Source organism: Coenobita brevimanus, chromosome 78, assembly GCF_032717465.1.
Source record: "Coenobita brevimanus isolate Jiangsu-jjx chromosome 78, ASM3271746v2, whole genome shotgun sequence".
Taxonomy (NCBI): domain Eukaryota; kingdom Metazoa; phylum Arthropoda; class Malacostraca; order Decapoda; family Coenobitidae; genus Coenobita; species Coenobita brevimanus.
In genome coordinates, this window is record NC_137031.1 from 37374194 (window position 1) to 37401285 (window position 27092).

The following is a 27092-nucleotide window of genomic DNA, read 5'->3' on the forward strand; positions in this document are numbered from 1 at the left end:
TCAGCTGATGTATTTTCTGGCATTGCTGGCCTCAGTGCTAATAAGGCATATGGGCCTGATGGAGTCCCTCCTGTTGTTCTCAAGAACTGTGCTTCTGTGCTTACACCGTTCCTAGGCAAACTCTTTTGCCTTTGTCTGTCAACTTGTACCTTTCCTTCTTGCTGGAAGTTTGCTCTCATTCAGCCGGTCCCAAAGAAGGGTGACCATTCCCAACCCTCTAACTATCATCCAATTGCTTTAACATCCTGTATCTCAAAAGTTTTTGAGTCTATTCTTAATAGAAAAATTTTAAAGCATCTTTCCTATCACAACCTTCTTTCTGATCGTCAGTATGGGTTCCATCAGGGACGCTCCATAGGCGATCTTCTCACCTACCTTTCAGACTCCTGGTCATCCTCCTTTCGGGACTTTGGCAAAAGCTTTGCCATTGCACTTGACATCTCAAAGGCTTTCGATCGAGTCTGGCATAAATCTTTAATTTCCAAACTGCTCTCTTATGGTTTCTACCCTTCTATCTGTGCCTTCATCTCTAGCTTCCTTTCTGGTCGTTCTATAGCAGCTGTTGTAGACGGCTATCGTTCTTCTCCTAGATCTATTAACAGTGGTGTTCCTCAGGGCTCTGTCCTATCACCAACTCTCTTTTATTCATCAATGACCTTCTAAGCTGTACATCTAACCCTATCCACTCATACGCTGATGACTCCACCCTTCACCTTTCCATTCGATTCCCACAACTTCCATCTCAGCAGTTACTTCAACAGGCAAGGGATGAGGCTATGGCACACCTAATGTCTGACTTGGCTCGTATCTCTGACTGGGGTAAAAATAATCTGGTTGTTTTTAATGCATCAGAGACTCAGTTCTTGCACCTATCAACCCGACAGAATCTTCCACAGGTATACCCACTTATGTTTAATAATACTCAACTTAATCCTGCATCATCGTTGAACATGCTTGGGGTTTCATTTGCTCGGGACTTGTCTTGGAAAGATCATATTACATCTCTTGTATAATTTGCTTCCAAGCGATTGGGTGTGCTAAGCCGACTCCGTTCCTTCTTTGCCCCTGCACAATTGTTGACTCTATACAGGGGTTTTATCCGCCCCTGTGTGGAGTACAACTCTCTTATGTGGGGAGGCTCCCCACATACAGCCCTCCTCAATAGGGTGGAGTCAAAGGCTTTTCGTCCCATTAACTCTCCCCCTCTTACTGACTCCCTTCAACCTCTGTCTCTTCGCCACAATGGTGCATCTTCATCTCTTTTCTATCACTGCTTCAATGGTCACTGTTCCTCAGAACTGTCTGCATGCATTCCTCCACTTGTATGACAGGCGTGTAGCACCCATCTAGCAGCAAACTCTCACCCCTTTTCTGTCCAACTCTTTAATGCAAGAGTTAACCGTTACTCCCAGTCCTTCATTTATGCAACAGGTCAACTCTGGAACTGTCTCCCTCTGTCTGTATTTCTTGCTTCCTATGATCTCCAGTCTTTCAAACGCAGTGTGTCAAGGCATCTCGAAATGAATGGATCATGAATTTGGCTCTCTCTTGTATTTTGTTTTTCTCTAGGAAGGAACAGTTTTGGAGGCTCATTGCCTTTGATTCCTTCTTCCCCACAAAAAAAAAAAAAAAAAAAAAAAAAAAAGCAGATAAAATGAAAGTGATGGTACCTAGGGCTAGGGGTGGCACTGTCAAAGGAGAGGGGAAGTGGCCATGTGCAGTTTGCCACAAGGACGTGGGATGTAATTCCATCTTGTGCTGTGTTTATGATAAGTGGGTGCATAAGAGATGTAGTTGTATTAGAGGTAGTCTGCGAGAGAACGCTGATTTCATATGTTTGGTGTGTCTGGGAGAGCATGTGGAGATTACCGGGCATGATAGGAGTGAACTTGCTGGTGAGTCTCTTCAGTGTGTGAAGAGTTTTGTTATTTGGGAGACATGCTATGTGCTGGAGGTGGGGCTGGAGCTAGCTGTGTGGCTATTGAGGACTAGTTGGAAGAAATTCAGGGAGCTGTTGCCTCTCCTGACATTGAGAGGACTCTTCCTCTGTGCTAAAGGATCTTTGTATGCAGCATGTGTTAGGAGTGTAATGCTGTATGATAGTGAGACTTTGGCAGTAAAGGAAGAGGATATTCGAAGGCTTACACGTACAGAAATGGCAGTGATTAGGTGGATGTGCAGTGCATACCTGGGTGCGAGGCCTAGTCGGGCTAGGTTTATGATGGAGGAGTTGAGAGGTAGGATGGAACTAGAGTATATTGGTGTTGTGATGAGGAGGGGTAGATTGAGATGGCTTGGGCATGTGGAAAGGATGGAGGATGATAATTGGGTACAGAAAGTGGGAAGTGTTAATGTTAAGGGTAAGGTAGCAAGAGGTAGACTGAAAAAGACCTGAGATGAGGTCATTGGATGTGAACTCAAGAGTAAGGGACTAAACAGGGAAGCTGTCAGAGATTGAGCAGCATGGAGAGCCACCATTAGATGACCAAGGCTGACGCATGCAGCCATGTTGGAGCCTTCAGAAACAAAATGAAACAAAGCAATTTGACCTGTGGCATTGCGAAGTTAGTGTAGCTCTGTTACATTTGAAAATCAGTGAGGTGTAGTTAGCAAGCATACAGTGCAATTACTTGGTAAATAAAGACAGTAAACACGAGAAGCTTGTGTTATTACGATACCCGTGTTGAATTTCTGTTGTACAGTGGAAGGCAGACCCTGTGAAGAAAGATTCACTGGTCAACATCCTTTCTATATTGAACTACTGCTCATGAAACCTGTGGCAGTGTGGGACATGGACGAAACAAGTGGTGTCAGGAGTTGAGATAGAAGAGTGCTGCAGTGAGTCCATCTTCAACACGGAGCAGGAATGTGTACGGACAAGAAGCTAAGTTAGGCAGGAGGTGTCTGTGGCTGCAATCATGTAGTTTCTACAGGCAGAAGTGAACAATTGTAAGCACAACTGAAGGACAGAAAGAACTCAGTGAACAACTACAAGCACAAAGAGAAGGACAGAAAGCGGCCAAGAAAGAACTCCGTGATCAGCAAGCACAAAGTGAAGAACAGAAAGAACGACATGAATGGCTTCAATAGGCATTACAGGAGCAACAGACTGAGTTACAGCTGAAAATGCAGGGACAGCTAGGTGCTTTCATGGGGGAAGTGAAGGAAGAACAGCAACAGTAAACCCATGGATTGCGAGCCACAGCTCAGGCTGTGCTGGCTGTGCATCACCGTAAACAACTCGACCCCAATGCAAAATTACGTGTGGCGCTACGCAAAGACGGAAAGAAAGAGAATTTTTTTCTTTTCACCAGATGATGCCCTGGATGTTTATCTTCAAGTTTATTATAAAAAAAAAAAAAAAATTGATTTTTTCACTCCCATGCGTAGACTTACACATGGCCCTACGTAATGATGGAGAGAGTTTTTTTTTTCCATTCTCCAGATGAAGCCCTGGATGTTTATATTCAAGTTTGTAATTAAAAAAAAAAAAAAAAAAAAAAAAAAAATGCAGATTTTGCACATCATGGGGGGGAGGGGAATAAAAAAAGGTACTTGCGCAATCCACGGGTTAAAGGAGGAAGTATACGCCGAGCTACAGCAGCACAAGCATGAGGTGAGCAATAATGTGATGGAGTGCAGACAGCTTGTAGATGCCGAATTAAGATAATCAGGGAGGGAATTGTGATGGAGTGCAGATAGCATTTAGACAACAACCAGTTAAAGGTAATTGTGAGAGAATTGAAGCTGTAGAGAAATCTTGCACTGGTGAGCCTCAGGTTAGTGTACAGGGAGCATTAAAAAAAAAAAAAAAATGGACAGTGTATGGTGACTGTTGACGAACCCTTAGCATCTAAAGGTAGCTTTACAGGGTTAAATCATCAGAATATAGAAGTTTTGAGTCCTAGACTTAATATGATGTCCCAGTTTTTAGGCCCCAATCCAGTGAAGTGCATGGCTATAATGGGGGTCCAATTTAAAAGAAACCTCAGGAATTTGATGGCAAAGTATCTTGGGAAGCATACTCTGCTCAGTTTGAGTTCCTTTCTGAGCAGAATGGTTGGGATGATAGGCAGAGGGCAGTGCAGCTTGCTGTTAGCCTCAAGGATGCCATATTGGAGAGTCTTGGCTAGCTGTCAGTGGAGGAAAGGAACAGTTATCAGTCCTAGTAGAAGTGCTGGAGCGCTGATATGGGACCATGTAAAAGACAGGTTTACAGAGCAGGATTCCAGACCCATTTACGGGCTCAAGGCAAATCCCTCCAGCAGCTTGCTTATGATCTGGAGAGTATGGCACACAAAGTGCACCCTGGTGCAGCACCTAGCCTGTTGGCGATTCTTTTGAGGGACCAGTTCAGTGATGCACTTGGTAGTGCAGAATTGAAAGAGCAAGTGAAGCAGGTACTACCAAGTGTGCAAGAAACACTAGCCAGAGCTCTGGAATTTGGGTCCTGCATCAGGTCCAACATGTCCAGTTTGCAGGCAGGCCATATTGCAGAATTCAGGGGCAAGAAAGGGGCAGGTACGTTAAGCGGAGAAATTTGATGGAAGCTGCTGGTATTGTGAAAAGCCAGGACATAGGAAAGAGGACTGCCTCAAGTGGAGGAGGGAACAGATCAGAGGAGGTTGCTGGTTCTGCAAGAAACCAGGGCATAGAAAAGAGGACTGCTACAGGTGGAAGAGGGAATGAGAGAAAATCACAGGAGGTTGCTGATTCTGCTGGAAGCCAGGACACAAGAAGGAGGATTGTTACAAAATGGAAGGAGGAACAAGAACAGAACAGTGCAAGGAATCCCATGATAGCATCAAAAGTGTGTTGGACATGGGGTGAGATTTGACACTTCAGTTGTGATTGTTCAAACGCGAAGGATGCTAAGAAGAAAGCTGCATAAGGTGAGAAGGAAACAGGTAAATTAGTAAAAGTTTGTGTTAAGGGGCAACAACCAGCCAGATAGCCTGTAGTTGCGAGCAGAGGTACTCTGCAGAGTTATGCATTCATAGTATTCTGTTTTTCTCTATGAAGTTTTATTTAGGTGTTTGTTAAATTATGTAAATTGATTTTGCTTTCTATGATAACGCATTTAGAGTGCTATGTAATGTAAGAAAGCTCTGGAATAGAGAACTGCTGAACATTTGAGTGTCAAGCAAGGTTATAAAAGGATCTGGGGGAAAGTGGAACAGTTTCAGTTTAATTTGACATGTGGCCTTTCAAAGTTAGTGTAGCTTCAGTACTTGTGAAAATCAGTGAAGTGTAGTTGGCATGCATACAGTGTAATTACTTGGTAAGTAAAGACAAAGAATGCGAGAAGCTTGTGTTATTACGACGCTTGAGTCAGTCTTCTGTTGTACACTGGAAGGCTGACTCTAGGAAGAACGATTCATTGGGTGACGTCCATCCTATACAGAACTACTGCTGTTGGAGCCTGTGGCAGTGTGGGACGTGGACGAAACAATATTACTTTGGGGTCATTTGTGGTAGGTGGGGGCACTCACCGTCCACTCACTTTGTGTAGTGCTGCTTTGGGTGCCTGCCCTTTCCTCTCTTCTTTCCCTCCTCTTCTGTCTTGCTTTCCTTCATTCTTTCCTCTTTCTTCTGCCTACAGGTGACTGTACACTCCCTTTTTTGTCTTTCTTTCCTTCTCTCTTTACTCTTCCTTCTGCCTGTGGGTGACTCTACACTGAGTGACAAGCCAAATGGTTTCCTGTACACCAGGAAACCATTTACTGTGCTGGATGGTACCCATATAACCAAATTGTGGCACCTGGTGGGCAGGGAAGGTGCTCCAGTTGGATTGAGGTTGTGTAGTTGAATATCCAAGGGGTGGTTCCTTGAAAGCAGTGATAAGAAACAGGGAAGTGAGCATGGAAGTGAAAAAGTTACTACATGACAGTATTGTGATACCAACTCTAACGTACGGAAGTGAAGCTTGGACGTTGTTGGAAGGACACAAGTCAAGAGTGAGAGCAGTGGGAATGAGTTATTTAAGAGGAGCCTGTGGAGTCACATGGAGAGACAGGCTGACGAATGAGGATATAAAGGAGCGTTGTGGTGTTGATGTGGATGTGATAGGAAGCTTTATGAGGAACACACTGAGGTGGTTTGGCCATGTGGAGAGGATGGAGGGTGAAAGACTGACGAAGAGAGTGTATGTGAGTGAGGTGGAGGGGGAAAGAGGGAGGGGGAGGCCGAGGATGAGATGGAGGGATGAGGTGGAGAGGTATATGAGAGAGGGGGGTGTGAGTTGGGAGCAGTGGAGTGAAATGGCGGGGGACAGGGCGACTTGGAGGTGATTTGTTTGTGGCCACCCCAAACGGGATTGAGGCGTCTGGCAATAGATAGATAGATGGATAGATAGGTTGGGGATTATTTGCTCACATAATGCCACTCAGGGATGAGTGAGGCTGGTCACTCTCGTCTTAAATGTCAGGACCAACTTGCTTAGCCCTGGGTTCCTGGGCACCTCATGGGACGACATAGGATTGGATGATGGATGGATGGATGGAACATGAAAAGGCTTTATACATGCTTGCATTTACCAGTCTTGTTCACCTGATGACTGCTGTCCATGGTACACAAACTGAGGCAGCATCTTTGTTCAATCACCTGACCCTAAAATCATTTTGTAGAACCTCATATCAAGTCTTCTTAAATGTTACCTATTGGTGTTGTACCCTCCACATTCACACTCGTAGATCCAGTTTTCATCCTCCATTCTCTCTCCATGTCCAAACCACTTCCATCTCCTTATATACATTATATCACCAATACCTTTTATTCTCAGCCAGCCTCAAATGCTTATTTGCAATTCTACCATTTATAGCACTGTCATTCAGAGATGCACTACACATCCTTATGAACATACTCATCATTGTATGCTCAGACCTGTACAGTGCACACACCCTGCTCCTCTTTGATTGTCCATGTAACATAGTATACCCAGTGAAGTGGGCAACTCATTCCACTTATTTGAGAAAAGAAAGAAGGTAAATTGTACATGTTCCAGGTTGGTGATGGGAGGCTGATGGTGATCAGCTCATCCCCCAGTGAAGACCATTCGTACACCTCAGTGGATGGGGAGGATGATGACCACACCCAGCCTGCCCCAGCCTCTGCCCCTGTCCCAGCCACCCGCCACCATCACCTGCATGCACACCCAGCCCAGCCACCACCCCCCAAGAAGGCACATCACTCACCAACCTCCAGCGTGGATGAGGCATTCTCAGATGATTCATATGATAGTGATGTAGCTAGGTGGGTAAATGCTCATTGTTTGATCATTTCTTCATTAAGGTTCATTTTCTGCTTTAGTTATCTATTTATTTATATATTTGTATGTGTTACTACTTTTTTATGAGGGAGTGAAGTGGATGAGGCAGTTTCTGATGATTAGTATGACTGTTGCCAGGTGCATCTTTATTATCATACTACTATTTGCTTCTTTAACCCTTGACTCAGATGATTTATTTTAATGATTTTGTTCAAATTAATATAGGTTTTTTGGACTGGAGTCAAATCTCTTTGATTTGCCAAACCACAGCAATGACAAAACCCCTCAATAACCAAATGAAACAATAAGTGAGAATAAATGTTAATTGGTTCAGGGCCCATAAGTTTACACTCACTTTTTTGCCTAATACCAAAATAATAACCCCTAAAAAGACTGTAGGGACTGGATCAGCATTTTTACACCGATTGTGCTACTTGCAGTTGTGGATCAAATGACCCTTTTCATGTATATTTCTCGTAACTTCAGTAACTCTGTAATCCAGCATTGTTATTAATATATTTTTCAGTGCATATGAATATCTCACAAATAACCATTCCTAACCATCAGTTTTTGTTCTTGTGAATTTGACACTTGTCAAATTTCTCATTCTTTTATCTCAGATTACCCTCTTCAGTTTTTTCGTAATTACTTCCACAGTCAGGTCGAAAGGTATTTTCTTTGTTGGCATCTACTGAGGCTTTATAAGTGAGCGTGGGGTACATGAACCATTATTATGTTCCGGGTTTGTTTGCATGTGGAAGCCAGTTACCATGAGGCACACCATTACCATAATAACCGATTCATAGCTACCCGGTGACTTTCCGCACTGGCTGCCCCATATTCTCACGTATACTTTGACTGACTGGTCAGGTCACAGTGGTGTATTAACAGCTCTTTGAGGGGATTTAATTCAGTAAGACATTTCTATTATCCTAAAGATAAAAACATTAAAGCAGGATAAGGTAGAGCTGTTGAAAAACTGGACCATGGTGTTCCCGTGCAGAAGTTGTGACAAGTGGTATTGATTTGCCAACCATCCTATTCAAAATTTTGCCAGCATCTTCCTAGAGTTAAGCATATGTCTAGATGCAAAATTTCATGAGCTCTCTCGCGGTCACCACGGAATTTCCATGCAACCAATAGTAGTCGAAAAAATCGTAAAAAAAACTTTGAAAACTCACAAGTCAGTGCTATCACCACGGAAGAGGGTACAGACTGAGGGAGTGAGGGGGGAGCAGGAAGGGTATGGAGGAAGCAAGGGAGGGGATGGGTGAGAGACAAGGCTGTGGGCAGAATTCTCCCCCTTCTTTCAACAAGCGGACGCATGCTTTTGCCGTACATTTGCTCGTGGCTTGTGGTCTGTCAGACATCGAGTGGCCATGCGGAAACACAACACATCGTGACCGGGGGACTTTCGACCTTCGATAGAGAGGCGGACAGCCTCTGTTGCCAAACATATACTCATGGCTTGTGGTTTGTGTTCAGTGTAGGTGGTGGTTGGGAAAGACTTAGCCCCTGTGGCCACGCAGTATTAGACATACAGTGGGGAATGCTCACGGACGTTTTGACACCACTTACTGGTTACAGTTGTATTACTCGGGTGCTGGAGATTTGTTAGGAGTGATAGGACGAGCACAGGATTTTAACCCCTCAGTACAGGGACAGACAAACATTTTAGCTCTGGTTATGGGTTACAGACTACTTCTTGCTCATGGCTCAAGCCTAGCGGCCACAATATCGAATGTTTGGACATGTCGGCTGGCCAGCCGAAGTCCTCGGGCACTTTTACATCCAGATAATAGCGAGTACTGTAAATTCGGATAATGGTTTAAGCCAAGGCCAAGAGTCCGGATACTGAACGTCCGGATAATTGAGGGAGCACTGTATGTGATCTCCTTATGTGGCCTTGGTTAGTCTGGGGAAACTGTTCATCTGCCAAGGCTCTGGAGCTAAAGGTGCCAGAAAATTGGTGTTGCACTTGTATTATACTAATTGTTAGTATTGTCCTCATGTACCCCCTATCAGAGTAATTTATTCAGTATATAATTTTATTGCATTGTTATGCCACCTTCCATCATCATCATCCGGACCTCCTTTCCCATCCAAGGGTGGGGTGAGGAGTAGCAATGTTCAGACAGCCCAAAATTGCTCATTCCAATGGGCCACGCTTCCATTCACTCATCATTCAAGCCCCCGGAATCCTGGCTCTCGGATACGCCAAAAACATTCACCACGTTCTGTAGCTTCACATAATTGTATCCGACAGAGTCAATCCAGACGCTGCCACGTTAAGAAGGGGTGCCAAATATCCCTGATTATGCACTTCTCCTCACAAAATTCATCCAGCCAGCTCGATCTCCTGTCAGTTCCCTAGCCTCACCGACTTCCAAACCTCTCTTCCTCACACATTCATCCACCATATCTCTCCACCTTCTCCTTGGCCTACCTCGCCTCCTCCCTCCTTTGAATTCGCTCAGATATACCTTCTTCACCACTCTATTGTTATCCATTCTTTCCACATGACCATACCATCTCAGTACACTCTCTTCAATTCTGGTGATGCCACCTTCCTTTTTTTAATATTCTGGAGGAGAAAAAAAAAAAGGTATTTTCAGGCAGATAATACAGTATTGTATAGAGTTGCATAATGAAAGCATCCTGTAATCTTAATTTGAGTTCAGTTTGGTATTTGGTTTTGTGTATTTCATACACTACCTCATAATGTTTCCCATATTTGCCTTTCAGTGAGACTTCACAGGCAGATATGAGGCAGTTGGTGGAGGGTGCCGATGCTCTGCTCAACTTGGCTGCTGTTGCCACATCTCTGGCCTCCCAGCGCCACCTGGCCACCACCCCAGCCCCTGCCCCTCCCCCCCTCCGCCATCATCCCCCACCACCTCCTCTTCGACCCCCAGCCAGGCCTCAGCACCACCTGGGCAGAGTACACATTTTGAAGCCTAAGAGTGGGGTGAAAGGCAAGGGGGAACAACAGGTGGCTCACAACAATAATACAATCACCAATAACAACAACAAAGTGCTCAAGGTGAAGAGATTTGGTAGTGGGCAAGGGAGCCGGGGAGCACACAAGCTTTCAGCCTCTCATTAGCTGCTACCTCAACCATGGAGGCCAGTGATGGGTAGGAGCTTCAAGGGTTATGAAGCCTAGGTGGTCAAATGAACTGACCATAAATGTCTTTTAAGAAACAAGAAAGTGACTAAAGAGTATGCAATGTACTTCAGTGTGTCTTATGCAAGTTAATGGTCAGTTTTTTGTACATTTTTTATAAAACCACCTTGTAAAGAATACCCCAAGAAAAATGCAAGCATTGGCCATAACTCCCCATTGCATAAGAAACACTGGCAGTCAGTGTTGTTTGTCCTGTAGATAATTCATTGTTGTTATTAAGTTTTTTTTTTTTTTTTTTTCCCCCCTCCCCCCCCGAAGTTCCATGTGGTCTGGTAGTAGAAGCGAGGCAGGAGCTGCTAGTGGATACAGTTGACCTAGCATACTTGCCTTCCCTCCCTGTCAGACTCAGACTTGGGTGTGAACATTTATTACAAACACAGCTTATATCTAGCTGCCCTGAAATTTGTTTAAATTTAGGATGCGATTTCATAGACTTAGATTGAAGATAGCAATAATTTGTTTATAATATCTATAAACACACATGAATCACTTTGCACCAGTCTTATCTGATTTCCTTCTCACCTGAATGGAAAGTTACTTTGCATATGCAATAAATATGGCTTGTGTATGCACTACATGCATTATTGAAGAGCAATACTGTTTATACACTGGCTATATGTGTTATTTTTTTATATTGTTTAATTGTAATAGGTAAGAACCTGTAATATATACCCAGATTTGCTTTATTGTACATAGGAGAAATATGTAAATGAGATATAGAATATATTAGTTCTTGTTTACTTTAGTATTGTAGTTAGTTTGTGTGGCAGTGTGTGTGGTGAAGATGCTGCCCCATGCCTGGCTGCTGCCCTGCATCAACACATTTTCTCATCTTTCTGTGAATCCCCTTAGTTAAACTAACCTAACATAACCCCTCGAATCCAGTGACTTTTGTATTCTTACTATATCCAGACAGTTTTATTGAATTTAGGGAGATCCTAGAGCTGTGAAGGCAGTAATTTAAAATCTCTCCTAAGAAGCATAAAATTGTCGAAGATGTTTAGAATAAAATGTAAAACTTATCACCAGATTAACCTTTTCACTTTGGGTGTTTTTTATTGGCTGGATGTCCCACACACGGGGGTTGTGAGATCTATAAGGATAAGTGTTTTGATTAAATATTCTAAACCATAAAATAGACCATAATTTCCTGAGTAAAACGATGTCTAACATAATGTAAATTGAATAATAATTACCTGTGTGGTAAGCTGTCAAAACCTGTTGTAGTGTAATGGTAAAGTCTTTTTTTTTTTTTTTTACCGTCATTCATTTTCACCCTCACTTCCATCTGACAACATGATCTGAGCGATCAGACATCGCTTCCATCAGACCTAAGTAAGCTGGCACGGCAGTGAAACATCACGTACCACACACCTCTACATGTTTCTGGTGCGTGATGAAAATAATAGACAATAAAATAGCCCTAATGTGATGGCAACTCCTCAGTCTTGCAACCTGATACTGAACCACTATTGGGCCCCTAGTACTGGCGCACAGACGTAAAAAGTTCAGAACACTTATATGTGCCACCCGATGGCTACAGACATTCCTTTAGTGGCATGTGAACATGCCACCCTTTGTGAGAGGGTTAAGGATTTAATTCATAATTTTTATCCTGCCTTAAATCTTCCTTGTATATAGCCTGTCCATGTTATCTTACCTCCCCCCCCCCCTTGTATGCACTCTCTCACTCCTGCCTTCTAACAAATTCGTATTCGTTTGTTTCATTCTGTAACAGTTGCCAGTGTATTAACGTCAGTACAACTTGTGTGTCTAGAACATTTATTGAACAGTTTACTTTGATGTCTAATAATCAGAACTACTGTAGTTATCTTGTAAGAATTAAGATACATACCGGTACTTGGTACTATATTATTTTTGTTGTGGGGTATTGTATTGATTATATTGTGTTTGCAGGATATGGTAGTCAGGAACAGGTATCAAACCTTGTATATTGAGTTTCTATATTACTAATTTCTTGTCTTGGGTTTGTTTTTTCATTAGTTTCACTAGTTCAGATCATGTGAATGATTATACAAGCGATATGCAATTTTCATTTGCATTTTCTCCCAGCTGGTTGTCAGTGAACATAGAAGTGAACCAGGCATTAAGAATCATTTTTAGTACTAGCCACATGTGCTGAGCTGGTGTGTCCTTTCTTGGGTGTGGGCAGTCAGACATGGGGCATACTGTTAAGTCCAACTGTGTCTTCCTTACAATGTCAAATTTACCATTAAGTACATTGATATCTAACACTCATTATTGGTTACTATAAGCAGGAGTATCACCATCACAGCTGCCTGTGTGGAGTTCAGTAATTTATTTTCCTCAAGGTGATTGGACGAAGTGGTAAGTTACGTAAAGAGTTAAGTTTGATGCTATCTTACCGACTCATGAGTAAGTCGTAAGGATCATACACTTACTATAACTTGGCTAAATTTGACTGCTTTCCATCTTGAGTGCTGAGTTGTAAAAGTAAATTAACACTGGGAAATTTTGCTAGTTACAAAGAAGTGGTATAGACATGATGTAGAGCCCTTGCTTGGCCATTCGCTGCCACTGTGACATAAGCTACAAAAGAAAGAAAATCTGTGCCAGGTTAAGGTGAAAGAACTATAAATCTCAAGTGAAAGTTGGGAACCCACCAGGTAGAATGATGTACTGTTTGTTCTTGACTTTATATGGTAATTCTGAATTTAACTTCTTTTGTACGATATTATATTTATTGTGTTTTCATTCTCTCTCATAAAGCACTGATGGGTCCAGTGTGCATGTAGTTTGTCAACATTTTAACCTTATTAGTGTGCCAAAGCATTTCTGAGTATCCCTGAAAGGTGTAGTTGGTAGCAGAGAACACCTTAGCTGTAGCACACATCATTATTGTGCCAAAATATCAATATGGTGACCAAGCTGTGCAGCACTGACCATTTGGTGTGAGGGATGGAGGTGAATTAGTTGGGTAGCAAAGGGTTGAGCCAGCATGTTGGGTGAAGTACAATTCAGCAGTAGAGTCAGTAGCCCCTGTTGTAATATTGTTTTGTATATATTTGAATAGAAGCACTGCTTGTTCTTTTTATTCTGTGGTGGAAGGGTAAAGTATTTATTACAAAGCTGATTATTTGTTGATCATTGGAAAAAAATTAGCCTGTTAGACATTTAACCGTGACAGTTTCTTCATTTTGGTAATATTTCACATTATGGTAATGGCATTTGTATTCTGTTGAAGATTTTTTCTGGATTTGACTGTTTTACAAGTAAATTTAAACCTTTTTTTCTACTAGGTAAATGTTCTTCATTCTTTTCGTGGGGTTTACCGGTAATCTTGTTTTACCAGTTGTGTTGAATAGTCATACCTAAAAGCTCAATATATGAAGACAAAAAGTAGGTATTAATCTGTCTAAAAACATAAATGACAAAAGATGTACATTTTAAGTAGGGAATTATTTAGTATATATCGGATGTGGGGCTGAAGTCAGGACTGAAGCAGATATTCTTGGAATTTCATAAAGCAGAAACCAGTTTCAGATTCATATCTGTTACAACTGAAGCCAAATGAAAATTTATGATACCAAAATACATTAGTTATGCCTTTAAGAAACACCTGCTTGAAACCAGAGTCAACCAGTTGGAAATTCTGTACTTAAAATAGTTTTTGTGACTCAAGAAACTATATACTATGTTGGGTGGTAAGCATATATATATATCACTGGTAGTGCAGATGGAGGAACTGTATCAAAGGGTATTCTAAACATTTTGGAAGTGGAATTAACTTGTGACAGAAATGCGACATGAAAACCTTTATAAAACTAAATTATGGTATTATATTCTGTTTTATCTTGGGAATATAACCAGAAGGTCTTAGGGCAGCAGGACAGCACAATACAACACTGGTTTGCCTGGAGTGTGTAGCTTAGAAAAATGTATAAATGCAGTATAGAGGGTATGTTTTATTAACCCTTTCACTGCAGACTTGGAGCTGAGGTAGGCTGTTTGTTTCCTGAATTCTTTTTTCTTTCTTTGGACCTCAAGAAACTCCAAGGAGATTACAGTATAGAACACAAGCCACCTGATAAGTTTTGAGGGAATGCAGTGTGGAATCATTGGTTAATATCTCCTGGGACCAGAAGAGCTAAATCTTTGGTTTATCAAAGAAGCTGGCTTGTTGGAAACGACCTTATGGACTGGCATGAACTTAAGGAATTTGGGTCAGATGATGTGGAACTTGGCCAGATACTCATACTCAGTACTAGAATGTGGGAGTTTTGGAAGGTTTGAACTCAAACACCAAACATTTAATAACATTATTGGACCTTTATTTGTTTGGTATGGTTGATTGGTCTTTGTAAGAGATATAATTTGCTTGAGCCACTAGGAGCTCAGATGTCATTGTATGCACATTTTTTATAATTCACATGTCCCGGTGTGAATTTACTGCACTTGCATCAGTTGGCACTAAGTATTGCATCAGCATCACAGTTCATTCCATTTTGAAATGTTGGCCGTAACAAGGCAATTCTTCTTTTAAGGACGGCCATCCATCCATCCATCCATCCATCCAGGTACTAAGCAGAGTCTACATTACTTAATTTTGCTGGCTGAACTTGAAGCTGTAGTCACTGTTTTATCATTCATTACATTCTTCATCTAATCCTGTGTTGCCCCATGAGAAGCAGAGGAGCCCGGGGCTAGGCAAGTTGGTCCTGACATTTAAGATGAGAGTGACCAGCCTCACTCATCCCTGAGTGGCATTACATGAGCAGTAAACCCCAACCACCCCTTGGATGCAAGCCTGCACCAGCTCAGTCTGATTGGAGCATCTTAATTACACACTGAACCACCAGGCACAATAATTTGGTTATATGGTTACCATCCTGCATAGTAAATGGTTTCCTGGTGAACAGGAAACCATTTGGCTTGTCACTCAGTGTAGAGTCACCTGTAGACGGAAGGCTGAGGAAAGAAGAGGAAGGAAGAGAGGAAAGGGCCATACCACGTTGAGTGCACCGCTTCTCTTACAGCCACTGTTTTGTGCATTAACATATTTCATTCCCTATGCAAAAGCTTACAAGTAAAAATAATTTTCAAGTGGCAAAATTAATATAGATGCATTAGTCACTTAACAGACTTGTACATGAAGCTTTTAACTGTTTCAAGTCCGTTTAAAAGTTGCGCAGCCTAAGAACGGACCATAAAGATGAAGCTGGCTTCAACCCCATATCTGAACATACATCAAGCTGTTGCTAATGTAGATATGTGAAGGCAACTTCTTACAGAGTAAAATTCAGAGGCAGTACTGTACAGTAATATTCTGGTTACACCTTGAATGGTTGTCAGCAGAGTAATTGGCCAGTGTTTTGAACTTGCATATATATATATATATTTTTAAAAATTACTGCCATTTTAAGAGAAGAAAAAAAAATTGTTGCAGAAAGGGAAAGGGAAAACTTTAGTTTGTTATTTCCTTGTAGAATGTATTGCCTAAAATTTCTCTGGCCTACCTGTATGTTGAGTATATTAGAAATAGAGTGTGTGTGATTTTTAAACCAATGACAGCAGAGTGATAGCAGTCCATTAGTGGCCCTATACTGATGCAAAATTCAGTCTTATATGTATAGAATTTGTCTATGTATTATCCATGTTAATGAGAGTTTATTTGACTTGTGTAGTCTGTTTCTCATGTATCACAGCTTTAATTCACAAGCCACATAGAATAATGACTACTTGTAGATAATTATTTGAGTAAGAATCTAGTAACTTCTCTTGTGAATAGAAGCTGAGGACATAACATTTCTCCCTCCCTCCAACATTAATGTCAAATGCGATTTTGTGCCTTAACAGGATGCTTCTTTTCCTGTGCATTTGTGGTTAGTGCTTCATGTCAAAATTACCAGCATTTACATCATCAAAATCATGAGGTCTGGCATCTTTACACGTTAGTGAGAATCTTTTATGAAACTTTAGACAATTTTGTTGCTAGACATTAAGTTGCTTAATATATTAGGATGTGGTTAGTTGTGTAAGAGTTGTTGGTCACCTGATCATTTGTTGTCAGCATTTCTTACGGTATGCACAGGTGCATTTACCATGTGCAGGGATTTATGTTGCTTTTGGGGATTACTATTCTCTGTTTTTACCTGATGGAACTAGGCCACTCCCAGAACTTGAATATGCTGTACTAAATTATAATTACATGAAATTCAATGAACCTTAGTTATGTGGTACAAATATGTTTTCTTGGTTACAAGTCAAATGGACCCTTAAGACTGATTACACTTGCCCATCATCTGAGCTGAAAGGCAGCAGGGATCTTTATCAGGCTAGAACTAATATGCAGTAGTGCATTACCACGACTGACAAGTACCCCCCCCTTTTTTTTTTTTTTTTTTTTTTTTTTTTTTTTTTTTTTTTTTTTAAAGTGTTCCATGGGGTTAGCAAATTCTGTACTTCATGGTTCTGGTGACTTACATAAATGACTTTTGGCTGTAGGAACATAAGCTTACCTCAACTCCCAGTACATTGGTGTAGAGCTACAAATAGGTAACTCCCTCAGAGATGCTTATGAATGAAAATCTCCTCACACCCTTAACCTGGCTCAACTGCATTCCTCCATTCCATCCTAATCTGCCTTCCAGCTGATACTCTTCAACTTGGCTGTTCTCTGATTCAGTAGTGCAGCATTTCATGTAACTCAAGCCTATGTACCTATTCTGTAACAAGACTGATTGGGGCCTTCAGAAAGTTCGATCAGAGCAGTGTGATGGATAAAAATAACACTCCATGTTCACTTTCATAATGTCACTGTGACATACATAAAGTTACTAACACCAGAGATAAAAAGTTAATCTTGTACTGTACTTTATAAGATGACAGTTGAGTTGCCAGATCCATATGCAGGAATATTGTGATAATAGAAGTATATGCAGATATTTTGCATCATACAGCTTCAAAAGTGGTGTAGAAAATCCAGCATATTAAACTGTGTTCATTGTTAGATTGTGAAGCATCCTGTGAATGAATTGTTCCCTCGTAACACTAGTTGTAAAAATTGTTCATACAGACACAGTAAAAGCCTACTCGATATTCAAGATGTTTCACTAGGGCTTACTTATTTTCTTGTTTGGCCACAAGGAGTTCAGGTACCAAGTTGTGGGAAAAAAAAAAAAAAAAAAAAAAGTGAAACACTGATTTGAACTACTGTACACATTACTGTGATGCCAGACACTAAATTCTCCAGGTAATGATATTCTGATGTTAACCCCTTCAGTACAGTACACTTATTCTTGCCACCTCCAAATGGTTTTAACTTCCAGTTGATTGTTAACTTTTGAAAAAAAGTTTTTAAATGGGTTTAGAATCAGTTGTCACAAACCCATTCAAACCAACTTTCACCCAAAAAAAAAAAAAATCATATGTATATCATTATATTGAAGGGGTTAAAACTAGAGGTCATATGCTTAAACCTTAACTTGCAAAGTGGAGGGCAAACCCCTAATATTGGATGGTCATTTTTGAAACAGTTGTGGTTTTTACTTATGGTCATCCTGCATCCCATAATACAGAATGCATTTGGTAACCATATAGGATGGCCAAATAATCAAATGCTTCAAAAATTAATGTTAAAAAATTGGGGTCTGCATCCTTCTTTTTGATACCAGGTTCAGGCATACAACCCGAGGAAGCAGACCTTGACAGATCACTAACACTGATGTTTTTCTTATAAGTGTATATTAATGTATGCAGTATGCAGTTATAAGAGTATGATGTCATAACAATGTTATGAGTCTTGATTACCATGTACTGTACTTTATTTATGAAATTTATTGGAAATGAATATGACTGCCATTTATATGTTAGTTCATAGTTATTGCAGTCAGGGTTTTCGTTCATGCAGTCATTTGAGTTCACTTGATTTTGATGTTATGAAATTTATGACTGTTAATGTGAACTAAGAGTAAATGCCAAACTTAATGAAGATTTTTGTACAAGACTTGCTGTTGCGTACCTGCCCATGGAACTGATATGTAACTGGTAATGTTCCTATTTATTGTATATATGTGTTAGAACTGGCTGTGGAGGCCTGTGAGGGAGGTTATGGGAGTGAGAGGTGAGGGATGGTGTGGGAGTTGTGAAGGAGAGTGGGAGTGAGTGGTGGGGGGAGATACAGTGAGGATGAGGTGGAGGAGGCATGGGGAAGGTGAGAGTTAAGGGAGGAAGTGGAAGAAAAATGAGGAAGGATTGGGATTGATAGATGAGGAGGGGAGTGGGATTGAGAGGTGAAGGAAGAAGTGGGAAAGAAAAGTTAGGTAGCCTGTGGGACTTGTGAAGGAGGGAGTGGGAAGTCAGGAAGGCAGTAGGGATGAGGCTGAAGAGATGCTTTGGGAGTGAGGTGCCAAAAGGCTGTGAATTATCATGTGGTAGGATGCTAGTAATATGAGAGTTATGGTTAAGGGTTGTGATGCTAGAAAGCTCTGATCAAGAAGTGTAAAAGCTGCAGTGCCACAGTGAATGTTAGAAGTTATGAATGTTAATGGCTGTATGTAGGAATTGCAGTAAATAATGAAGGTGTGATGTAATGCTGTCAGAAAAGTGGCCACTGCAAATGTGAACTTTAGTCAAGCGTCTTCAGACAAAAGCTACTTCATGACCATCTAGGTGTGGTGCAGGAAAGTGAGTGCCAGATAACTGTAGTTTATACGTTTTTGAAATAGAAGTAGAATGGTATTGTGTTTGAAGAGTGTAATAAGTATGTGCCAGATGATACTACACTTGAGTTGAACTTAGAGTAAAATGATATGAGGGGATGTATGAGATGAAGTTGCATGTGGTGGGGAACAACTATGGCCAATTAAATAAGGATGAGTGTGCGATAAAGCAGATTAGAAAGAAGGAAACTGATGAGAAGATGAAGCATGAGAGGAGCGTACACCCTCCACTGCTCAGTCACAGGGATTCAGTACTCATAATTGTGAACCATTGCTCTCCTTGCTTCACAGTTTTATTTGCTTTCCAGCCCAGACTTCATATATACTCATATAAGTAACCAAGATAATACTGAAATGGGTTTTATTACAAGTGTATGAAAGTGTGAGGTGTAGGCTGAGTAATGTGCTGCAACTGTGAGCCAGGAAAGTTGTGCTGTGAAGTATCGAGGTAACAAGATTTCATTTTCTTATGCAGCAAAGTTAACTGCCTTACATCAGTGTTGTGTAACCCATAGTTTCTTCCAGTAGTGTCCCAAAGAGGACTATTTTGGTGTGTATATTTCTGTACAAATTGTACATATCACAATCCCCAATAATAAGATTAATTGAGCATTTTCTTTAGTTGTCCTCCATTATTGTTACTGAAGTTATAATTAAAATGAATTACTGCTGTATGTATTTTGTATACAGCTGTTTTTGTTCCACCATTGTCTGCAGTCCTTTAGGAGGAATTTTGTGAAGGCCATGCAAAAAAATTAGCCCATGCCTAAAGTGTACAGCACTCAACGCTTGTACTTCTTGTGGTACACAACGTAACCTTGGTGACAGAGTAGGTGAATGAGAGACGAAGAAGAATAAAGAAGCCAGCACAGTTGCTACTGAGATCTCATGTTCATTGAATGTGAATCCAGTGGTGTACAATCTGAAACTGCCCTTCTCTTGCTGTCCACAATCCTTGATCCTTTAAGGAGATAGAAAGGGATTTGAAGGACGTTTGTATGGTGTCTCTTCAGCACCGTAAGCAAAAGATGTTGAGAAAATGAAAGATGGGTTTGCGCAAGAGCAGTAAGTGACTGTTTATGACCTGTATCAATGAGGTATGGAGAGAGGTGAGCGTGAGAACATCTTGGAAGGTTTGAGGCAGATGCGAAAATGATTTTAGCAAAACTATCTGCACTCTTTCATGCCGCCATTGGAAAACTGAAAGGTAAGTGGAAACTATACAAGCCTATCAGCTTGCATGGTCAGTATTTTTGTTTATCATGACATACGGCTGTACAGCGAGGACGACATGCAATGGACATAAGGAGAAGGTAAGTGTAGCCAATGGGTGCATCAGCTGCTTGTTATCACATGGATCACAAACTTGTGACCAGGGAGTTCCATTCTCATACCACTCTGCTAGGAGGTACCAATATGCTGACATCAGAAAGGCATCTGGTGATGGTTCCATGAAGTTTTATTATACCCATGCTTGCAAAGAAAGAGTGGGTGTTACGTTTTGAGCTGTGTGTTTGTTCTTAACTAATGGTATCATTACAGGAATGAGTTAAGCTCGTACTGCACCGTGTACTAAACCATTTTTATCATACATATCCCTGAATTTATGAATAGTTACGGCATACACTATTTCATTCGGTAGCACATTCTACTGCTTGGGAAACTGAATTTCATTGTCTGTGTCACCTCTATGTAGTTTTTTGTAGAGTCCTCTTGTTGATTGATGCTTCCCCATAGATTATATACTCATTGATGTCTATTTTCTCTTTCCCTGAGATGCATTTATGTAGCATAATCATGTCCTCTTTTCCTTGTCTCTTGTATTGTTGGTCTTGGTTCAGTTTAAATTTCTAGTCTGTCTTCATACTTCATAGCTTAGATCCTTTAAGCTTTGTAGGGGGAGGGCGGTGATGATTCGGCCACTTTTTCGAAAAAAAAATCATAATAAATAAAGTTTAAGAAATTCTTAAAATCTGCTTATTCCAAGAGGAAGCCACATCTTTTGGCTCTTTTGTGTGCTATTGTCAGTTCTTAAACTTACGTCATTTCTTGGCAGTAATACAAACTCTTAATGTCTCCAAAATGGCCAAACCATCCCTCTTGGTGTGGATGATTCGGCCACTGGCGTTGGATGGTTCGGCCACCATGTGGGATGATTTGGCCACTTGCCCCTGGGGCTCAATGAAAGAATTAAATACAGTGGGAAAATTAAGAATCAAATTTTCATCTATGCTGATATGATTTATTGGATTTATTTTTACCTAAACAATCTCCTTTTAATGAAACAAGGAACAAACAATCTCCTTATAATGAAATTAAATGACTCTACTCTTGCCTATCTCAGATAAAATAAAACTATAATTTTGTGAAAGAAAATATCCGAGTCAAATGAAAGCTACTTCTCTTACATGCTGTTTACTCTTAACGCATTTTAAATCCAGTGAAACAAAAATCCAAAGTTGTAATACCTTTGCCTTCGCTTTATGCTTTGTGAAACTGGTTCAGGTAATACTCCAATTATAGCGTTTCTTGAAACAGAAGCCTCATCAATTTCTGAGGGAAAGTAGAGAGAGAGAGAGAGAGAATATGTAATTTTATAGAAAAAAGGTAAGGGGATGAGTCTGTTATGATGTGGCAGGGGTAAACCAGCTCTGCTGTCGGGCCCTGCTGCAGATGTCACTGATTGCATTGCGCAGTTGACCCTTGTGCGGTGTGGTGCGGTGAGGATCAGTCCATTCTCCCCTTTGGGGCTAAGATGCGAATGAATGTGTTTGAATGGATGAGTAAATGGGGAGTGTGTCGTCCTGTCTCGGCTACCTCCCTTATCGGGGGATTGCGAGTTCGAGCCTCGCCCGGGCTGCCGTGCCGGGAGTGGTAGCTCGCTCCTGTAACCCTAGCGGGGCTATATAGTCCAATACAGGGCTTAGCTCGGGGGAACTCCATTTCTCCCATTTTCTCCTTGGGGGAAGCAGCCTAGGTATATAGATAGATAGATAGATAGAAAAAAATTGTTAAATAAAGAAAATAAATCATTATATAATTATGAGAGATGGTTCGGCCACCTGGCAACCCTGCCGAACCATCCCTCACTTCAAGTGGCCGAATCATCCCCCATGTATAAAGATGTACACATGGCGCCCCGAAACCCAGAGTTCATAAGCTGTTCGAGTGTTACCTACTCTCACGTCACCTATAGACAATAAATGATATTTGCACTATATATGGATAACAACCCTGAAGTATTAATGGAGCTACTGCTTACGTTGGATCACCGAAAAAGTACATAGGGGTCATGAAAAATCATAAAATCTAACCTGATGTTGCTGTTTCCCGGCCAACTAAAACAAAAACACATGTGCCATTTGTCGGCAAGATCACGCAACTTCATGTGAAATCTCAATGATCTAGGTCCCCTACATTATTCAGGAAGGCCAGTGGCCGAACCATCCTCCTGGCCGAACTATCACTGCGCTCCCCTACCCATCCTGTAGCGGCTCTTTGTACTTTTTCAGTCTTATCTATGTTTTTTTAGATGATTCCAGACTGCAGATACTTATTCCAGGGTTGGTCTGATGAATGATATTATCTTTCTCAGCATGTCTTCATTATATATGTGAATGCTATTCTCATATTCGCAAACAGTGTATGCATGTTCCGTACCTTCTCCGATCGTTTGATAGTCTGTTATTTATAATCGCTCCTTCCTTCTCCACGCCCTAGCTGCATTTGTGCGAGAGGACTCACCATGACAATGGGCTAATTTTGATTGATAGGTCAGTCCCTTAAAGGATTATAATATTATTTAGAAGGCAATTAATTTTGTATCACAGGGTCTGGTCAACGGCAAACTAACAGTAAATGGATCATTGCGAAGTTGATGAAACGGCACCCCTTTTGGCGGGAAAGAGTCAACCGATTTTGTTTACATTCGGAGAGGGTGGGATTTGTAGTGTTTCCTTGTTGAACAGCATTATTAAAAGCATGGACGAGTTTCCTGGCCCAGAAGATGAATTTGAAATGCTGCATGCTGAGGAGATGGAGGTTATGAGAGAGCTGGAAGGTAGTGTGGAAAGTATCAATTTTACATGGTACATTTCGAAATTGTTCAGCACACTGGAAATGACATAAAGGAATGGCACGACGGTGACTTCATTTATTGACTTGTAATTCTGTTTTATAAATAATTGAAATAGGACAGACATGCGATAATTTCAGATTTCTTATTGGAATGAAGTGTTAATTATTTTGGTTCATTAACGTTAGCATGTATACACACACACGCAGATGTATGTAGGGGGCTACAATATTATGTCATACTGTAGTGTGTATAGCATAGATTTTACGGAATATTGTTTTAATATCAGACTATTATTGTACTAAATTGTGACTTCTGTTTGGATGGTGCGTATTTGATTACATTAAAATTTATAGTAAATTTGTATTTTAGGGGTACCGGTAAAAGTAATCTTGTTAATGCATCAAAGACTCAGTTTTTACACCTGTCAACCCAACAAGGTCTTCCACAGGAGTACTTACTAGTGTTTAGTAATTTCCAGTTCAGTCCTGCATCATCCTTGAACATGCTTGGAGTTTCATTCACTTGGGACTTCTCTTGGAAAGATCATATTACATACCTTGTAAAAATTTGCATCCAAGAGATTACGTGTGCTGTGCTGACTCCGTACCTTCTTTACCTCTGCACAATTGTTGACATTATGCATGGGTTTTATTCGCCCCTGTGTAGAGTACAACTCTCGTGCATGGGGAGGCTCCCCACATACAGCTCTTCTCAGTAAGGTGGAGTTAAAGGCATTTCATCTCATTAACTTTCCTCCTCTTTCTGGCTTCCTTCAACCTCTGCCTCTTCACTGCACTGTTGCATCTTTATCTCTTTTTTGTCACTGCTTCAATGGTCACTGCTCCTCTGAAATGTCTGCTTGCATCCCTGTACCTCTACGACGGGTACGTAGCACCCATCTAGCAGCAAACTCTCGTCCCTTTTCTATCCACCTCTCTAATGCAAGAGTTAACCATTACTCCCAGTCATTCATTTATGCAACAGGTCATCTCTGGAACTGTCTCCCTCCGTCTGTATTTCCTATTTCATATGATCTCCAGTCTTTCAAACGCAGTGTGTCCAGGGATCTCGAAATGAATGGATCTTAAATTTGTCTCTCTCTCTCTCTCTCTCTCTCTCTCTCTCTCTCTCTCTCTCTTTTTTTTTTTTTTTTTTTTTGAAGGAACTGTTTGTGGGCTCCTGGCCTTTGGTTCCATCCTTGCATGAAAAAAAAAAAAAAATTGTTCTCGCAGTGACTTTATAATTGCCATGTGCTCCACTGACTCAAAATCCTTTTCGTAATCAACAAAACCTAAGCGCAGTGGTTTATTATATTCTGTAGTTTTCTCAGTTAGCTGATTCATTGTTTGTAGATGATCAGTAGTTGAATACCCTTATTGGAATCCTGCCTGTTCACAAGGTCGGTTTTCCTCCAGATTTGTTGTTGTTCTGTTCATAAGGACTTTAGTGAAGAGTTTGTAAATGACTGATAATAAGCTAATGGGTCGATAGTTACTAAGAGCTTTTGAGTCACCTTTTTTGTAAAGTAAAATAACTGTTGCATTACACAATGTTTTGGGAATTTTCTTTTTTATACATTGAGTAAATAAGTGAGCAAGCCTATTTTGTACTTCTACTCATGCATCCAACAGTAAATCTGCTACTATTCCGTCTTCTCCCGGAGCCTTCCCTTTTTTCATAACTCTTCCTATTGCTCTTATCTTTCCTGTCACTTCTTATTGCTTTTCTTTCCTTTACAGGTGGCTTTACATTGAGTGACATGCCAAATGGTTTCTTGTAAGCCAAGAAACCATTTACAACACTGGGTGGTAACTGTATGACCAAACCATACATGCTCCCTTTGTGTCAGCAAGTGGGTTGGTGGAGGGTTAGTTCTCCTTCCCGTAAAACAAATAACTCAAAGTCAAATGGCCACCCCTTATGGGATTATGGCGTCTGGCAATAGATAGATAGATAGACTTTGTCTGGTTTTACCTCAGGTATTTCACTTGTGTCAACTGAAAAGTTAGCTGTTGGTACTATGGTCACTGATGCATACAGATCTTTTGCAAAATTCTTCAACTCTTCACCATCATATCTCTGCATTTAATGACTTCACCGTTTTTGTCTTTGAGCGATGTAATTTGTTGCTTTCCTAGTGCCATTTTACTTCGGACCTGTCTCACTCTTTTTTCTTTTTTTATGTTTTTTTTTATCTGTTTCCTGTTTCTCTTTCATTTTTCTTCTCATTATCTTTTGTTGAAATGCTTATTTAATTCCCCTCGTTCTATTTTCCCCCCCCCCTCCCCCATAAGCTCAAGTGCCTTTTCTAAATACATCTTGGCTTTGGTTGTGTTAGGTTTTCCTACTGCCTCCACTAATTCTCTTAGCACATTTGTTAGTCTGTTATTCAGCTCATCAATGTCACGTTCAGCGTTACTTAGAGCCTGAAATCTGTTCCTTATTTCCAGCTGAAAGGCTGCTTTGTTTTTGTTTACTTTTATTGGGGATGCCTTTTTGTCTTTAATCATCTATTTTCTTTCACTTCTAAAATTGAATCTGGCTGTGCAACCCACCATTCTGTGGTCACTTCGTATATTTACTATGTTGATAACTGTGACATTTGTGATCGTGTTATTCTTATCTGTTATGATGAAGTCAATTTCATTCTTTGTTTCGCCATTTGGGCTTCTCCAGGACCACTTTCTCCCTGTTCTTTTGTGATAGAATATACAGGTATTCATTATTCTCATACATTTCAGCAAAGTTTACCAGCATTTCCCCTCTTTTGTTCCCTTCTCCTACTCCAAATTTTTCCATAGCCTACATGCTTCTCCATTTTTTTATTTCCCAGCTTTTGCATTGAGGTCTCCCATGAGTATAGTTTATGTGGTCTTTTCTTCTTCCATAGTCTGAGGGATTTCGTCATAGAATGTTTCTGTTTTGTCATCTAAGTTTTGAGAAGTTGGTGCATATACCTGTATTACTTTCAGGGTATATTTTTTGCACAATGTAATTACCACCAGTGTTGCTTTGTCAGATACACTGCTGAATTTAACAATGTTGTCTGCAAGATTTCTGTTAATTAGAAATCCTACACCACTAACTCTTTCATTTTGCCTTCCTCCATAGTAAAGTAGGTGGTTACTGTCATTGAACTGAAATACCGTACTTTTTCTTCTTTTCTGTGGGGCTCACTCATACCTACAATATACCAACTAATGTTTTCCAGTTCAGTCATTACATTATCAAGGTTGTAATCTTCTGCATGGCTTCTTACATTGTATGCATAGATCTTCATGGATTTCAGATTGTTTAATATCCCAGTTTCTAACTTGCCAACACAGTGCTTACTCACTTTCAGTTGCACACTGCCTGTAAGCACAGGAGGCAGTGCGATTGGACCTTTAATAGGCGATGATCCAATAGGAATACCCGTCAGCTTATTTGTAATTGAACTCGTGATTGGTTGGGAAGATTGTGGCAAATAATCTTGCCTCCCTGCCACATAGTTTCTGGTGAGATGTAATTTTTGTGCCACCTTATTCATTACATTCAGTGGAGCCCTATATATCTACAGGGGGTCCCATGGTTCACACCGTCTAAGACGGTACCTCATATATCTACAAGACCTTCCCCTATCTGCCACCCAGGGACATGCCAGGTACCGGTAGTAGTGGAATCCTGCTCCTGGATGTATATATATATATATATTTACACACACACTGTTTATCTTATAACCATATTAGGTGCGGTCATCTCAGTGACTCTGTCACAGATTCTTTATTTAATATTGTGCTTGAAGTTAATAAATAATGAGAGGGAGGGAGATGTCTCCAGCTCCTAACTCTGCCATATCATTCATGTTATTGTTAGGTC

The 27092-nt window shown here is 40.8% G+C and overlaps 2 protein-coding genes across 2 annotated transcripts in view; both read left to right on the forward strand.

Moving 5' to 3' along the window:
- LOC145408603 (uncharacterized) overlaps positions 1-10653 on the forward strand; it is a 61214-nt gene extending 50561 nt beyond the window's left edge. The window contains exons 7-8 of the mRNA XM_080279291.1: positions 7004-7251; positions 10013-10653. Of these exons, the coding sequence (XP_080135417.1) occupies positions 7004-7251; positions 10013-10373 (609 nt within the window). The 3' untranslated portion in view covers positions 10374-10653. The remainder of the gene's footprint in view (positions 1-7003; positions 7252-10012) is intronic.
- Positions 10654-23137: 12484 nt separating this feature from the next.
- The window catches only part of cutlet (chromosome transmission fidelity protein 18 homolog), an 84720-nt gene continuing 80765 nt past the window's right edge, over positions 23138-27092 (forward strand). Inside the window, exon 1 of the mRNA XM_080279451.1 lies at positions 23138-23216. Coding sequence (XP_080135577.1) covers positions 23138-23216 — 79 coding nt within the window. The remainder of the gene's footprint in view (positions 23217-27092) is intronic.